Genomic DNA, 18151 nt, shown 5'->3' on the forward strand with positions numbered 1-18151 from the left:
GTCCATCCATCCATCCCTGTGTGTGTGTCCATCCATCCATCCCTGTGTGTGTCCATCCATCCATCCCTGTGTGTGTGTCCATCCATCCATCCCTGTGTGTGTGTCCATCCATCCCTGTGTGTGTGTCCATCCATCCCTGTGTGTGTGTCCGTGCAGCCTTGTGTGTCCAGCCTACCTGTGTCCCGAGCCTCCGTCCCGAGCCTCCGTCCCGTGCCTCCGTCCCGTGCCTCCGTCCCGTGCCTCCGTCCCGTGCCTCCGTCGTCCCGTGCCTCCGTCCCGTCCCGAGCCTCCGTCCTTCAGCCATGCCAGGATCGCCGCTCTTCGTCGGCGCCTCGGCGGCCATTCCTCTGTTCAAAAGCCGTGCCTCGGTCTGTGATAGGCGGAACACTCAATTTCCCAGCAGTCTGTGTTCCGCCTATCACGGACATCCTATCATCCTTGTCCGTAGTATGAGGATGAGCGGATGTCCGTGATAGGCGGACCACTGACTGCTGGGAAATTGAGTGTTCCGCCTATCACAGACGGAGGCTTTTGAATAGTAGAATGTCCGCGGTCTGTCTGCTCGACACGCTGATCGGGCAGGTAGACGGCGATGACTCGAGTATAAGCCGAGGGGGGCACTTTCAGCCTCAAAAAAGAGGCTGAAAATCTCGGCTTATACTCGAGTATATACGGTAAACATAGAGCAGCCCATAGTGAGGCTCAATGGCCTGAATCAAAAAGAAAAACAATATTCCATACCGCGCTCTATAGTGAAAGTCAACTTATACAAACCATATATTAAAACATAAACAAACAATATAATTATGATATAAATAATATCTATATGTAATGCCCATACACTTCCACCAGATGTCTCCAATACAGGGAAAGTGGTATCTTCTTTAAGTGTCTGTGCAATAGGATGTGAAAACAAAGTGTGCCTTCTTCCACCAGTCCCTAGGCAAACATTTTACTCACCTGACGTACATGACACCCATCACAGGTAGCCATAATAAGCATGTAGAGCAGAGATGTATCCTCCAAGGAAAGAAAAAACGGTCCACAAAGCACACCCACCGGGCAAGGGTATGGTAAATCACATATATCAAGAAGAAAAGAAGCTTCTCATAGTGCTGTATGTTAATTTGATTCCATCCCAACTAAAAGAGTAACACTTACAATGTTGTCGATCAATGAGAGCCCGTATAAAACAATGAGGGACTCTGATCGCGTTCCAAAGAATGGCATAAGTAATGTGTCATGCAATACCCACACGTCACTTCCACCATCCTTTGCAATGCACACAAAATACAATCGGTGTCACTGCTTGTTCTTATATGGGCTCTTATTGAACGACAACATTGTAAGTTCTACTCTTTTACTCTTTTTCTACTGCATACTAGTAAAGGGAGCCAAATACCAATCTAACAGCATGGTCTTGCTTTATAACATTGTCTGGTAAAGAATCACAGCGCTACAATTATATTGTTTGTTATGTTTTAATATATGGTTTGTATAGTTGACTTTCACTATAGAACGCTGTATGGAATATTGTTTTTCTTTTCATGAACCTATAGAGAATGGGAACATTTTTTTGTGTCCTTAGAAGGAGTAGAGCATTCCAAAGGCTATTTGTCCAAGGTAGGGTTCAATACTAGATTTGAGGCCCCTGCCAAGAGGAGAGTACCTCGCTGGTGGGTTGCCAATAGGGAGCAGACACGGGTTATAAAGGGTCCTGGGTTATTAGGTCATGATAGTGACCTCTGTGTCCTGGATTGTGCCTTGGAGCAAAAGGTATCTACCATTTGGTCTGCAATCTGTTTTGTGCAAAAAATAACTGATTTGCGAAAGGCTATGAACACTCCCCTCTCTTTAGTTGGGCCACTAGCTTAATAAACTTGGGGATATGCATACCAGTGAATTCCATTTGTAAAAGCAACCATTTTTAGTGACTGAAACTGATTCATTGCCCCTACCAAGGTAGTAGATATTCAAAACTAAATGAACAATTGTTATTTAAAAATAACTTACTTCAATTGGAAGCGAATATACTGGGAAACATCGCCATCTTGTAGTTGATAAATATATTACAACAATAAACCCACCCCAACATTTATTGCTAAAAAAATATAAAAAATAATCAAAGTAGCACCATATTACAAAAGAAAAATTAATTAACAATACATCAATAACAACATCAGACATTATTAATAAAGGAATTAATATCCCATTCGATATTCATACCAAATGGAGTGTAAGTTTTGGCTTGATAAATGTGGAATACACTGAATGGTCAGGGGTGGGAAGTGGGGTGCCCCATGGTTCTGTGCTGGGACAAATACTATTTAATTTGTTCATAAACGACCTGAAGGATGGGGTAAACAGTTCAATCCCTGTATTTGCAGACGATACTAAGCTAATCAGGGCAATAACTTCTCCACATGATGTGGAAACCTTGCAAGAAGATCTGAACAAATTAATGGGGTGGGCAACTACATGGCAAATGAGGTTTAATGTAGAAAAATGTAAAATAATGCATTTGGGTGGCAAAAATACTAATGCAATCTATTCACTAGGGGGTGAACCTGTGGGGGAATCTAAGATGGAAAAGGGCCTGGGGGTCCTAGTAGATAACAGGCTCAGCAATGGCATGTAATGCCAAGCTACTGCTAACAAAGCAAACAGAATATTGGCATGTATTTAAAAGGGGATTAACTCCAGAGATAAAGCGATAATTCTCCCACTCTACAAGACTCTGGTCTGGCCTCACCTGGCGTATGCTGTCCAGTTCTGGGCACCAGTCCTCGGGAAGGATGTACTGGAAATGGAGCAAGTACAAATAAGGGCAACAAAGATAATAAAGGAACTGGAGGATATTAGTTATGACGAAAGGTTGTGAGCACTGAACTTATTCTCTCTGGAGAAGAGACACTTGAGAGGGGATATGATTTCAACTTACAAACACCATACTGGTGAACCCAACAATAGGGATAAAACTTTTTTGTGGAAGGGAGTTTAATAAGACAAATGGCCACTCATTAAAGTCCCATCAGTGCCTCCCATCAGTGCCCATCAGTGCTGCTTATCTGTGTCACCTACCAGCGCCCACCACTGTCACCTATCAGTGCCCACCAGTGCCACCTATCAGTGCCCTTCAGTGCAGAATATTAGTGTTACCTCATTAGTGCCCAACAGTACAGCCTATCAGTTCCCATCAGTGCGGCCTCATCAGCACACATCAGTGAAGAACAAAAATTACGTATTTACAATATTTACTGACAGAAAATAAAAATAAAAACATTTTTTTTTTTTTAATCAATAAACAATGACCTTTGTAAGCATGATCTGTTAGTGTTATATGGTTTGTCTCATCCTTCTAACTGCTATTTTGTCTTGGTCTGTTAAAGGACATTAAAAATAACAAACGTACTGGCTGGATCACCAGATTCAAATAAAGAAAAGAAAGCCTAAAAAAGAAAATGAATACAGCCATCACATCTAGCTGCAATATAATACATTTAGATTATTTGGGTTTACTATAGCTATGTGTGTTAGGTAAAGAGATAAAGATTTGAAATTAAATGAGATGGACCAAAAACATTATAGTCTTTCTTTGCATTGAAGCCAGTCATGAAAGCCTCCTTACTTCTATTCTGACAGAATTCCGCATTTCTTTCTTGTTTAAAGAGGGTGAGCATTAGGACCCCGAAGGATATGTTTCCCTGCAGTTTTCTGTGTCCATTTCTCACTAAATATCAGCTCTGATGACTTCTCACTGTGCACAGTATTCTCATTTACGCGCCATACTCGCAGTCGAAACATAAAGCATGAAGCACAGGTGGTTCGGAAGTGGATGGTAACCTATTGCTTGCCTCTATTTTTGCTTGTTAAGTTTATTATCTCTGTATAGAGAGTGAGGATATATATAAGCATTATAAGGTCTACTAACAATTAACAGTTTATGCAATCTATTGGAACTGTGAAAAGTACTATGGAAGACGTATAAATGAAATAATAGAGCTGAATCAAACAAGCAGCTGCCTCTGTCTCCTGAAACTTTTCTAGCCATGAATGATGTCAGGGGAACCATGCCCCCTTCTGAGACAATACCAACTGGAGGGGAAAATATGTCACTGTTCTCCTGTCTAAATGACTCTGTAGAAGCTTTCAAGTCAGATCAATCTTCTCTGCCTGGGTGCAATGGAACATTGTATAGCTCCCAACAGAGTCCTCCTTTGCTCGTGGATGCTTGGTTGGTTCCCTTCTTCTTTGCTTTGATCATGTTGGTAGGACTTGTGGGTAACTCTCTGGTCATATATGTAGTAACCAAGCACAGACAGATGAGAACGGTCACCAACTTCTACATAGGTAAGTCATTTTATAAATATGGTATAAAATGGCAAATTTTTATATTTAAAATTGGGAGAAGGGAGAAATGTTTGTTAATAATATCCAAAATATTTAATTAATATATATTCTTATACAGGGTAAATATTGATTATATTGCTTATGAATCTTACAATGATCTACCCGTGTTGTTCCACAGTCTACTTTAAGAGTCAGGGGACTCTACTCAGACCCAACTAATATGCCTTGGATTGGGTGGCGGTTGATGGTTTTTATTGGTATATATTTTGATGTAGTACAATTTATATACACACGGTATCTACCTGTCTATTCATTTCTGTATCATCTTTATCATCCCCTCTATTTTTATATATACTGCATGTTTAATATATTTTGAAACGATTAGGATGATAAACCAGATAAGTGTATCACTAAGTGAATTTTCATAACTTAAGAACATCAACTTTTCAGCAACCATCTAGTTCACAGATATTAATTATAGATCTCTTTCAGCTGTAATGCCGCTTACACACGATCGGAATTCTCGTCGGAAAAAGCTCTGATGGTTTTCCCGACGGAATTTGGCTCAAGCTGTCTTACCCACACACGGTCACATCAAAGTCCGATCGTTTATAATGCGGTGACGTACAACACGTGCGACGGGACTAGAAAAAGGAAGTTCAATAGCCAGTAGCCAATAGCTTCTGTCTCGTAGTTGAATCTGAGCATGCGTGATTTTTGGCGTGTCGGATTTACATACACACGATCAGAATTACCGATAGAAAGTTTTTCCGTTGAGAAAATTGAGAACATGTTATCAATTTTTGGCTGGCGGAAATTTCGATGGAGCATACAGACGGTCGCATTTTCCGATGAAAAGCTCTCATCTGTCTTTTTCTGGCCAGAATTCAGATTGTGTGTACGCGGCATGACATTACATTTATTTAGAGGAGTCCGGTCTAATTGTGTACATTTTTTTAATATACTACATGATATACTAAGAAACATATAAGCAAAGGCATATGTGTTAGAGATAAGAAAGGAGCAGAGCATGCATATCTAATCAGTAAACATTCCCATGAGGCAGTATTAAGCAAGCACCAAAAAATAAAAAAAAACAACATAAAAAAAGTGTTTTGAAAGAATATTCTATGAGTATCTAAATAAGTCATGAAAGCTACTTACAGATATCATTGCATTGGACCAAATCAAACTGAAGGTGGTGGCCACAGCAACCATAACATTCTGGCTGCCATTTTTTAGAGTATTATAGAAATCTAGACTCCAATTTGTTGCTATATAAAGTTATCTTCACTTTTTTTTTCTAAACTGTCCAGCTTTATTCTAGATAAAATGTCAGTAATAAATTAGTGCAATGTAAAGGAAGTGAATTATTTTAGAGAGTATAATTCAGATATGCGCATGAGTCTGCTAGGTGCAAGATTCATATACAATCATGCTGGTTTAGGGCTGGGAGATATTTGTTAAAAAAAAAATCACAATCCAACAATTTATCCACCTGTATTTTTTTATCAGATATTTTTTATTTCTCTTTAAATAACAAGAATCACCCCCCCCCCCCCCCCCTCCAAGCAAACCAAGCTAAGCGTACCTGGCATACAATTAATAGCCCCATAGCAGGAGGGACAGGAGTGTGCAGGCTTCCTGCTAAGATAATATCACCAATGAGCCCATAGCCTGTCTTTAACGAGTGCTTCAAGTGCTCCCCCTATTTTCTATACTGATACAAAAAAAGGTACAGAGTCAAAGTGGAAAGACCACTGTAGGACAGGCCAAATAATCAGATTCACTAAATTGCCTGCTCCTTGCTGCTTATACTCATCTTCCGTTTGCTGTCCTACTGCTCTGTTTGGTTAGTGAAGTGAAGAGTAAAAGCTAAGTTGATCGGGCTGGAAAGAAACACAGAACCAGGGTGCTGGGCTTAATGGAATAAAAGTGACAACACTTTATTAACAATAGCACACTAAAGCCTCGTACACACGATCCGATTGTTGGCAGGGGATTTTCTGTTGACAGACTGTTGTCCTAAAGTCTGACCATTAGTACGCTAACTTTCAGCTAACTACAGCCATGCAAATTATGAAATGTCAAAATGCAGCACACAATCTCTTCTTCTTTGATGGGATAATAATGAAGCTGCTTTGCTGGTGATACAGATGTAGTTATGGAAAATGTATTTTAAAAGGCTTTTTTTTTCTAGTGATATCAAGAATAACCCTTTCATGACTAAGCCTATTTTTGACATTTGGTGTTTACAAGTTAAAATCTGTATTATTTTTTTCTAGAAAATTACTTAAAACCCCCAAACATTATATATAATTTTTTAGCAGAGAATCTAGAGAATAAAATGGCGATTGTTTGTGCAGCAGTGTTTTAAATGCAACTTTTTGGGAAAAGGGACACTTTCATGAATAAAAAACAAAAAAAACCCAGTAAAGTTAGCAATTTTTTGTATAATGTGAAAGATGATGTTACACTGAGTAAATAGTTACCAAACATGTCACACTTTATAATTGCATACACTCGTGGAATGACGACAAACTACAGTACCTAAAAAATCTCCATAGGCGTTGCTTTACATTTTTTTTAAGGTTATCAGGTTAGAGTTACAAAGGAGGTCTAGTCTAGAATTATTGCTCTCCCTCTATTGATCGCGGTGATACCTCACATGTGTGATTTGAACACTGCTTACATATGCGGGCGCGACGTCAGTATGCGTTTTCTTTTCTGCGCAAGTTTGCGGCGACGGGGTGCTTTTAAAAAAAAAATCTTATTTATTTTAAAATGAATAAATAAAAAATAAAAAAATGGATCACTTTTATTGCTGTCACAAGGAATGTAAACATCCCTTGTGACAGTAATAGGTGGTGACAGGTACTCTTTATGGAGGGATCGGGGGTGTAAAGACCTCCAATCCCTCCTTTGCACTTGAAAGTATTCAGATCGCCGTTTTTGGTGAATCTGAATACTGTATTTTTTTTTTAAATGGACCCCATTGGCAGCCGAGTAAATGGGAAGTGACGTCACTTCTGTGTTTACAATCAGGAGACTGGAATTAAGCCACGTACGGCTTCAAGCCAGTCTGTCCCTAGCCATCAGAGCGGTGGATTGTTGATCGGGGTGTCCCCTCCCGCTCCTTCCAGTATAACAGCCGAGCGGCTTTTAGCTGCATTGGTTGTTATCGCTGGAAAGCAGATCGCCGGCTCTAAAAAACGGTACTGGGTTGATGCCTGCAGCTGTGGGCATCATCCTGGTATAACCCCCGAAAGCCGAGTACGCACATCTGTGTACGCTTGGCAGCAAGGGGATAATATTATTATGCTTGTTGTTTTATTTTTTGGGGTAAGTTACCACAACACCATTATCACGTAGTTTTTAAGATCAAAGATACAACTATGTTGGTGTCCCTTTTTAATTTTACATTGTATTTTTTGAAATGTAAGTGCCTACTCCCAAACTGTCATTTAACCACTTAAGGACCGCCTCACGCCATGTACGTTGGCAGAATGGCACGGCTGGGCACAAGCATGCACATGTACATTGCTTTTTAAGTGCCCAGCCGTGGGTCGGGAGCGCGCCACTGGCAGCGCGCTCCTGACCCGGTCCTGTGCTCCGTGACCGTGGGCCGTGGCAGCAGCGGACCCGATCGCCACTGGTGTCCCACGATCGGGTCACAGAGCTGAAGAACGAGGAGAGGTCTGTGTAAACAAACCTCTACCCGTGCTTCCCTGTGTGGCTGTCAGCGATCGTCTGTTCCCTTTTATAGGGAAGGATGATCAGTGATGTCACATGCCAGGCCACACCCCCTACAATAAAAAAACATAACGTCATACATAACACCTACACTGCCTCCTAGTGGTTAACTCCTTCACTGCCAGTGTCATTTACACAGGAATCAGTGCATTCAAATAGCACTGATTGCTGTATAAATGACAATGGTTCCAAAAATGTGTCAAAAATGTCCGATGTGTCCGCCATAATGTCGCAGTCACAATAAAAATCACTGATCACCGCCATTACTAGTAAAAAAAAAAATATTTATAAAAATGCTATAAAACTATCTCCTATTTTGTAAACGGTATAACTTTTCCGCAAACCAATCAATAATCGCTAATTGCGATTTTTTTTTACCAAAAATATGTAGAAGAATACATATTGGCCTAAACTGAGGAAAAAATGTTTTATATTTTTTTGGGATATTTATTATAGCATAAAGTAAAAAATATTGCATATTTTTTTTTTAAATTGTCACTCTATTTTTGTTTAAAGCGCAAAAAAAAAAAAAACGCAGAGGTAATCAAATACCACGAAAAGAAAGCTTTATTTGTGGGAAAAAAAGGATGCCAATTTTGTTTGGGAGCCACATCGCACGACCACGCAATTGTCAGTTTAAGCGACACAGGGCCGAATCGCAAAAAGGGGCTTCGTCCTTTGGCTGCAAATTGGTTCGGGGCTTAAGTGGTTAAAGTAAAACACATAGCCAAGTATTATTCTCCACAATTTTTTTATTGTGCAGAAAAAAAATAAAACACATTAAATTAGAGATGCTATCTGCCATCCAAATACAAAGAACTTAACCAAAAAGTGAATTCTATGCATACAAACATATAAGAAATATAACAAATAAAAGAATTATTCAACCAAAATAATAAAAAAAAATTGTAAATGGTGAAGGGGTGAAAATCCACAGTCCAGCAGGCTTGTTGGGGGTCTTGTGGCTGGTATTGCCACTGACTGCCATGCTGCTGTGATGGGTGGGGTGGCTGTGGTGTGTGGGTTGTCTGTGGAGGTGGTGGATGTGGGGCCACAAAATCACACAGGTGTGTGTTTTCAGAGATTTGGCCCCTCACCCCCTCGTTGAGGAGCTGCAGGATAAGTTCCTCACATCTGCTCCTTTGCCCCCCAGCCATCTCCCTTAGTTTGTTGGCCATCACCACGACAAATCCCTCAGCCTCATCTGGGTCTGTCTGGATGGCAGTAGTGGCCTGGCTGAGGAAGGCAGCTGTGGCATCCTCCAGATTCCTGCTCTTCCTGGCCCTTTTAGCAGGAGGGCGAAGAGGAGGGATCTGGGACTCTGTCTGGCTGCTTACCGCTGGCTCCTCCAGACTGACACTTTCCTGTGTAAGAAAATGGGACATAATTAGAATGTTTTTTCATCAATCACACACAATTTTGATCTCATCACTGTTGTAAATTGAATGTGGACAAATAGAAAAGACTATGATTCTGACCCCGACATTTTTAATTCTTGTTCAAATCATTTTTGGTCACTACTGTTTATTGATATGGAAACCACTTTGTTAAAGCCCAAAATATTTTAACAATAACGCCTAGTTTTCATTTCAACATCCACCACAAGATGGCGCCAGATTGCAGAAGGACTTCAGAAGTCCGCAAAGCCACGGCCTCAATTACTGGCCTGCGTGGCCCGATCGCACGGCGGGGTCGGGGTCCACACTGAGACAGGATACCCCAGCTGTGTCACCCCAGGCGCCAGAACGCAAATTCTAGTCACAAATGCGACCTGGTGCCTGGGGTTTGTCGAGCCCTGTCATAAGCTGATCCCAATATAAGCCTCAATCTAACCCATATAGGTCACCAACCACTTATGTCCCAATTTCCAATTGTACCTTCCTTTTATGGCTCCTTTCTTGCGTCGGTGATCGTTTGTCCTCCACTCCAAGGTCGTTCCTACGGCCGTTCCACCGACCATGCGTTCTGGCTTTATATGTATGAAACTCTACTCTCAGTGCGTCATAACGTTGGGGTGTGGCCATCTCTCTTCTGCAATTGACACACACGGCAGAACATTTAGGAGGTGGATTCTGCTGATTTTAGGCAGCCCCGCGGTGGTGGAGCTCATAAGTGGAACAAAACATTACCAAAGGTGAGATGGTGGAGATGGTGCGCATCCTAGAGAAGCACGATTATGACTGCAAGCTGCACGATTACGAAAGGCCAAACAGCCGAAAGGACCTCATTTTGAAGAAGGTCATCGCCGTTTTAAACAGCGAATTTTCGGTGGAACGATCAAAGGACCAAATCAGAAAACGTTGGTCTGATCTCGAACACCGTGAACAAGACCAGATGGAGTACATACATCAGATCATAAAAAAAGTAAGAAATATTTGTATTTAACCAATATGTATATTTGTAAATTAGCTGTCTGTATATGTTCTTTCTCCAAGTAGCTCTAGAGAATTATATAAAAGGTTTTCTAAAATCTTTGTATGACTTGGTATTCTAAAGATGAAGGTAACTAAAGCAGGTATGAACATTCTTATTTGGTCATGTTTTTGGACTTTTTTTTATTTTTGTGCCTAATTTTTTTCTATTCTTTTAACAGGGAGGCACCAAAAAAAGGAGGCTCCAGCCAAGCCTCCACAAGGGACGAAGGTAGGCTACCCTCGCTCGGTCCCCAACAGGGGAGGTAAAAAGGCCATCTTCCCCCAAAAACATAAGTGACAACTTCAAACACACTAATTTAGCCACCGACAAGGGTGTTTCTAGGTTAGGGTGACCAGACATCCCCGGTTCCCGGAGACAGTCCCCGGATTGAGTACACTGTCCCCGGACCAAGTCTGTCCCAGGATTTTGTCCCCGAATTGGATTTGAACAGGGGCTGGGGCAATTTCAAAGACAGTCAGTGCAGAATTAAAAAAATAAATTCTGCATTACACCTCCCCCCAGCCCCCCCACCCCGCTCCATTGCACCTACTAGCTTAGGGGGTGTATTTTTTCCATTATCTGTGCCCTATTTGTCTTTGATGATCATATACTGGTCAGAATAGAGGGACTATTTCTTCAGTTTGGGAGCCAATCAGCGGCTCTGACGGACACGATTTGCACCGGTTTCCACTGATCGTTATGTACATAGACAGGACGGTGGTCTGCCAGTATGGAAGACATTGATCCTGTGTTCCTGCAAAGGAACAGGTACAGGGATCTATGCCTTCCCTTTAGTAAAAGCACCTCCCTCACAGTGAGAAAACACTTGTTAGGCACACATTTAACCCTTTGATTGCCCTAGATGTTATCCCCTTCCCAGCCAGTGTGATTAGTACCGTGACAGTGCATATTTTTAGCACTGATCACTGTATTAGTGTCACTGGTTCCCAAAAAGTGTTTCTTAGTGTCCAATTTGTCCGCCACAATATCGCAGTCAATTGCCGCCATTACTAGTAGAAAAAAAAATGTCCCCGGATTTAATTTTAAAAATTTGGTCACCTTATTCTAGGTTTGCAAAAAGCCACAGGCTTAGAGCAGAACTTAAGGGGGAAAAGAACACTTTCTGCTTGCTGCCTGGCTCATCAGTGCCCAATAATGCAGCCTTGCCAGTGTTGACATGGGTAGAGGAGAGGCCCTGGGGATCACAGTCACACAGAGTCACACCTGCTAGGATGATCACCATATATCACCTATCCCATAGGAGACAAGAGGGGTGGGGGGCAACTGCTGGACTTTTTCAATGTTGGCACTTGTCCAGTGTTTTCCCTCTGTAAAATGACATCACCTTCTCTTTTCTATGTATTTTTCACAGAAAAACAACCAGATTGCAGCGTGGTGAAGTCAATTAGTCTGGAGCAAACATTAAAAAGTTCAAGGTTGGTCAACTAATGTAGCAAAATGGATGCTAGAAACAGATGGGTCTTAGGGTGGCTTAATGAATGGTTTATTGTTTATTTTTAGAGGAAAGTGAGTGAGGTGAGCTCACCCAAGATGTTTGTGGATAAGAAAATACAGCGCTCACAACACACAATATTAGTGAAATAAACAATAAAAGCCCAAATAAAACTGAAGTGTTGATCCACAGTGGAGTAAGTGCAAGAAATGCTTCATAACCATTGCGGTCATTGCAATACTTTTTTTCACACGCGGACTTACAATCTCACTTTTTTGGAAAAAAATGCACTTTTTTGAATAAAAAAATAAGACAACAGTAAAATTAGCGGCGATACCTCACATGTGTGGTTTGACCGCCGTTTTCATATGAGGCGCTACTCAGATATGCGTTCGCTTCTGTGCGCGAGCTCGTAGGGACGGGGTGTTTTAAACATTTTTTTTTCTTATTTATTTTACTTGATTTTATTTATTTTTACACTTTTTAAAAAAAATTTAATAAATGGATCACTTTTATTCCTATTACAAGGAATGTAAACATCCCTTGTAATAGAAAAAAAGCATAACCGGCCCTCTTAAATATGAGATCTGGGGTCAAAAAGTCCTCAGATCTCATATTTGGACTTATATGCAATAAAAAAAAAAATGTAATTTGAAAAAATGACATTAAAAAAAAGGTACCTTTAGGAGGTAAGGGCGGAAGTGACGTTTTGACGTCCCTTTCGCCCTCCTATGGTATAGAGACTAGTGGGGGCCATCTTAGCCTCACTCGTCTCCATGCCCAGCAGATGAAAGGACCCGTTTGCCTCCGGCGCTACCGACGGCTCCGGTAAGCGGCGGAGGGCGCAGGAGAGCGGCGGGAGGGGGTGGAACCTCTCCCGCCATCGATAATGGTGATCTTACTGCGAACCCGCCGCGGAGACCACTGTTATCGCACACAGGACCACCTCCTGTAAAGAGGGATATCTCGGTTGTGGCAGCAGCTGCTGCCGTTACCGAGATATCCTTCTTCAAAGTACCGACGTATATGTACATGAGGCGGTCCTTAAGTAGTTAAACTTGCAGGAGTACAGTGACACCCCCTTTTGTATCCCCACTCACCAGAACAGGACAACCCCCAGCTTTGCAGTCCAGGGGTCACTTCAGGCTTATGAATAATATCCCACACACCTGGATTGGTGTCAAAACATCAGATAATAGATGGATGTAGGAACATCAGATGATATATTTCCAATAGAAGGCTCTCAGCAGGATAAGCAGGCACCCAGAAATAAAAAGAGGATGGACCAATAGTGAAGAATTTATTTAAATAGAATTTATTTAATGCGCATAGGGATCAGTACTTACAAAAAAGTTGCTTAAAAACAAGCATGGATAAAAAGCTGTAGATACAGGAATCAGCCGTACATGCATTTCGCCCTCCCTCAGGGTGTCATCACGGACCTCGGGGTCCATGATGATGCCCTGAGGAAGGGTGAAAGCATTGACATAATTTCCTGTTCCGATTGAAGTCACTTCCAGTTCGTGGAACATACGCTATGAACGGCCACTTCCTGTATCTACAGCTTTTTATCCATGCTTGTTCTTACGTAAAATTTCTACATTTCTTTACTTTCGAGCAAAGTTCAATTATGTAAGTACCTATCTTCTATAAAGCAACATGTAATACATAGCGCCCATATATCTGACCTGATACTATCATAAAAATATGCTAACATGTGCTATTTGTTTGTGTCTCCATATAGGGGACTTTGCTTCTTGCCCCCTGGTGGCCACCTGTTCTGGGTCACACACCCTCCTGGACTCTTTCATAGTGACTACTTTCATTGTTTAAATCTGGTCATGTTTTATGTCGGATATTATGATGTATTTATATGATGCTTTTTTATACATCTATTAGATATGCAAGCTCCTGAAGAAGAGACCTCCTACTGCGACTCAACCATTTCACATATCTAATAACCACTGGATGTATATTGTCATTACATGCTACTATTTGTGCCCAATTTCTATGTGGTTTTCATGTATTAGAGGTGATACTAGAGTCTGTGAGGTCACTCAAATATATGTTTTTTTTTTAATCTGTGTCTGTAGACAATGGTTTAACCTGATCAAATTAAAAAACTAAAATTCTTTACAAATGTATGTGTTTGCCTACAAAGTCCATATCCTTATTTCACTCTCTTCTGAGCCCTTGTACACGCGGTCGGAGATTCCGACGAAATGTTTCCTATCTGACCGTTTTGTCGGATATTCCGACTGTGTGTGGTCTGCATCGGACTGTTTCCATCGGAATATCCGACGGACCAACTTTTCCAACTTGCCGGTAAAATTTTCCGACAAAATGCTCCGATCAGACATGCTCCGATCATGTGTAGCCTACTCTGATGGACAAAGTGCCACGCATTCTCAGATCAAATTCCTAGAACAAAGCTATTGGCTACTAGCCTGAACGTAGTCCCGTTGTAACGAAATAACGCCATCACGTTATGTACAATCGGATTTTCCGACAACTGAGTCCCGACCGTGTGTATGCAACATCACTTCCGGACCTCTTCCGGAATTAATCAGTCGGAATTAATCCGACGGATTTGGTTGCTGGAATCTCCGACCGTGTGTACGGGGACTAACAGTTACTGGGACGTTGGCACACTGCTACTAGTGTATCCACAGTGTCACCCTGTGTTGATGCATTTAAATCAATTTTTTCGTTAAATGTGTGTTCATATCGAGTGTTTATATATCCAAACAAAACACCCACTCCACACAATAGCAAATTATGTAGTCCCTTAACATTAGCATTGAGAAGGAAGAGGTGGAAGGAGCTGGAAGTGTTGCTAGGTACCCGGGTTTTGGAGACCCAGGCACCAGGGCCAAGATTACAGAGTAGTTGCAGTGTTTGCATTCCAAGTAGTGTAGGTGTCTGAAGGGCAAGAAGGTTTCAAGCAACAATAGACTGGGTAGGTAAGTATTTCCTGAATTTGACTAGTAACTAGATCATAATTCACTATGTAGGGTCTCAGCCACTTGACCATAGTTCCCTTAATACTTTTTACTCTTCTTACTAGGTCATGATCTTCCACTATGCACTATTGGCAGAATGAGTGCAGATATGTTGCATTGTTTGAAGGACCTGTAGCAAATCAAGGAGGCTGCCACTGCTTTACAGCGAAGAATCAGAGATTTTGTAGACATGCTCGCCAAATTTTTATTTCCTCTTGCCTGTTCAGAAATGTATTGTTCCATTCCTTGTTCCACTCCTGTTTGCCCTTTTAATCTTTACCATATTTTGCTGACTTTGAAATTTAAAAGTTTAGGGACACAACTCAGTTTTTCTCCACTCCACTCCTCTAGGTTTACCACCAGGTCATGTTTTCTGTATTTTCCTCATTCGTCATGTTCACTGTTAGTAATTTGCATAGTCAACATCACCCATGCCAAATTCTACAAGTATAGAAAACATGACCTGGGTTTGCATCTTGAAGAGGAGAGTTGGGAAACTAACTAACTAACTAATAAGCCCTAACTAATGTGAATTGTAATGTTTCTGTGTTTTTATGAATATAAAACCCCAAATTTGAAGGTGCCTCCAAATTGTGCCTTAACCGCTTCCCCACCACCTCATGCAGATATACTGCGGCAGAAGGGCATGTACAGGCAGATTAACCACTTTCAGACCGGACCATTTTGCTGGTAAATGACCAGAGGTCTTTTTACAATTTGGCACTGCGCTGCTTTAACTGGTAATTGCGCGGTCATGCAATGTTGTACCCAAACAAAATTTGCGTCCTTTTCTTCCCACAAATAGAGCTTTCTTTTGATGGTATTTGATTGCCTCTGCGATTTTTATTTTTTGCGATATAAACGTAAAAAGACCGCAAATTTTGAAAAAAAATGATATTTTCTACTTTTTGTTATTAGAAAAATCCAATAAACTCAATTTTAGTCATACATTTAGGCCAAAATGTATTCAGCCACATGTCTTTGGTAAAAAAAAAGTCAATAATTGTATATTTATTGGTTTGCGCAAAAGTTGTCACATCTACAAACTAAGGTACGTTTTCTGGAATTTACGCAGCTTTTAGTTTACGACTGCCTATCTCATTTCTTGAGGTGCTAAAATGACAGGGCAGTACAAAACCCCCCCAAATGACCCCATTTTGGAAAGTAGACCCCCTAAGGAAATTGATAAGAGGCATGTTGAGCCCATTGAATATTTTATTTTTTTGCCTCAAGCGATTGAATAATGACAAAAAAAAAATTTTTTTTTTTTTTTACACAAAGTTGTCACTAAATGATATATTGCTCACACATGCTATGGGCGTATGTGAAATGACACCCCAAAATAAATTCTGCTGCTTCTCCTGAGTACGGGGATACCACATATGTGGGACTTTTTGGGAGCCTAGCCGCGTACAGGGCCCCGAAAACCAAGCACCGCCTTCAGGCTTTCTAAGGGCGTAAATTTTTGATTTCACGCCTCACTACCTATTACAGTTTTGAAGGCCATAAAATGCCAAGATGGCACAAAACCCCCACAAATGACCCCATTTTAGAAAGTAGACACCCCAAGCTATTTGCTGAGAGGCATGTTGAGTCCATGGAATATTTTATATTTTGCCACAAGTTGCGGGAAAATTACAAACTTTTTTTTTTTTTTTTTTTTTTTCACAAAGTTGTCACTAAATGATATATTGCTCATGCATGCCATGGGCATATGTGAAATGACACCCCAAAATAAATTCTGCTGCTTCTCCTGAGTACGGGGATACCACATATGTGGGACTTTTTGGGAGCCTAGCCGCGTACGGGGCCCCGAAAACCAAGCACCGCCTTCAGGCTTTCTAAGGGCGTAATTTTTTGAGTTCACTTCTCACTACCTATTACAGTTTTGAAGGCCATAAAATGCCAAGATGGCACAAAACCCCCACAAATGACCCCATTTTAGAAAGTAGACACCCCAAGCTATTTGCTGAGAGGCATGTTGAGTCCATGGAATATTTTATATTTTGCCACAAGTTGCGGGAAAATTACAAACTTTTTTTTTTTTTCACAAAGTTGTCACTAAATGATATATTGCTCACGCATGCCATGGGCATATGTGAAATGACACCCCAAAATAAATTCTGCTGCTTCTCCTGAGTACGGGGATACCACATATGTGGGACTTTTTGGGAGCCTAGCCGCGTACGGGGCCCCAAAAACCAAGCACCGCCTTCAGGCTTTCTAAGGGCGTTACAGTTTTGAAGGCCATAAAATGCCAAGATGGCACAAACCCCCCCCCCCCAAATGACCCCATTTTAGAAAGTAGACACCCCTAAATTTAGGGGTACACTAGTGAGACTAGGTAATAAATGGCGGGTGCCCTGAAACTATAAAAAAATAACTAACCAACCAGCGTCACCTGTAACAGTTATATGGTGATCACTGGTGAAAGGGTTAACTAGGGGGCAATCAGGGGGCTTTATGCGGTAGTATATGGGGGTCCCTGGCGCTATAAAAAGCTGCGGCGAACCTAAATACCTACCTGCCTAACTAGCGTCACCTGTGACACTAATACAGCGATCAGAAAAACGATCGCTTATTAGGCTGGGTTCACACTGGAGCGATGCGGGAACGCCACAAATGCGCGGCGGGTTCCCGCATCGCATGCCTCCCGGCGGCAGTTCACACTGCCCTATGCGAACTGCTGGGAGTGTCAGTGAAATGTTAATGACACCCCCAGATCAGTTCGCATATCGCAGTGCGATCTGCAAACTTGGATCGCATGGTGTGAACACCCATGCGATCCGATTCTGCTGCGGACCAAAAAAAGGGTCCCGTGCGAGTTTGCGGCGGGTGCGGCGGGTGCGACACGAATTCAGCCATACTATCTGTATAGCTGAACTCGAATCGCACAGAGATCGGATGTGATTTGCACTGCAGTGCGGTGCGAATCACATCCGTTCTCATAAACCGCTGCAATGTGAACCCAGCCTTAGTGACACTGGCGACGGGGGGTGATCACGGGGTTAAACCTTTATTGGGGGGGTTAGGGGGGTACCTTAGAACTAAAGGGGGCTAACCCTAACTGCCCTAACAGTTATTAGTCACAAATGACACCTGCCGGGTGATCAGGGGGTTAAACCTTTATTAGGTAATAAATGGCGGGTGCCCTGAAACTATAAAAAAATAACTAACC

General features: G+C 41.7%; 1 protein-coding gene across 1 annotated transcript in view; it reads left to right on the forward strand.

Annotated features, from left to right (window-relative positions):
- The first annotated feature begins 3787 nt into the window (after nt 1–3787).
- Nucleotides 3788–18151, forward strand: part of LOC143973935 (G-protein coupled receptor 54-like) — a 145902-nt gene continuing 131538 nt past the window's right edge. Inside the window, exon 1 of the mRNA XM_077474832.1 lies at nt 3788–4350. Within this exon, the coding sequence (XP_077330958.1) occupies nt 4050–4350 (301 nt within the window). The 5' untranslated portion in view covers nt 3788–4049. The remainder of the gene's footprint in view (nt 4351–18151) is intronic.

Source organism: Lithobates pipiens, unplaced genomic scaffold, assembly GCF_037356315.1.
Source record: "Lithobates pipiens isolate NorthernLeopardFrog02 unplaced genomic scaffold, aLitPip1_a1.2 Scaffold_13, whole genome shotgun sequence".
Taxonomy (NCBI): domain Eukaryota; kingdom Metazoa; phylum Chordata; class Amphibia; order Anura; family Ranidae; genus Lithobates; species Lithobates pipiens.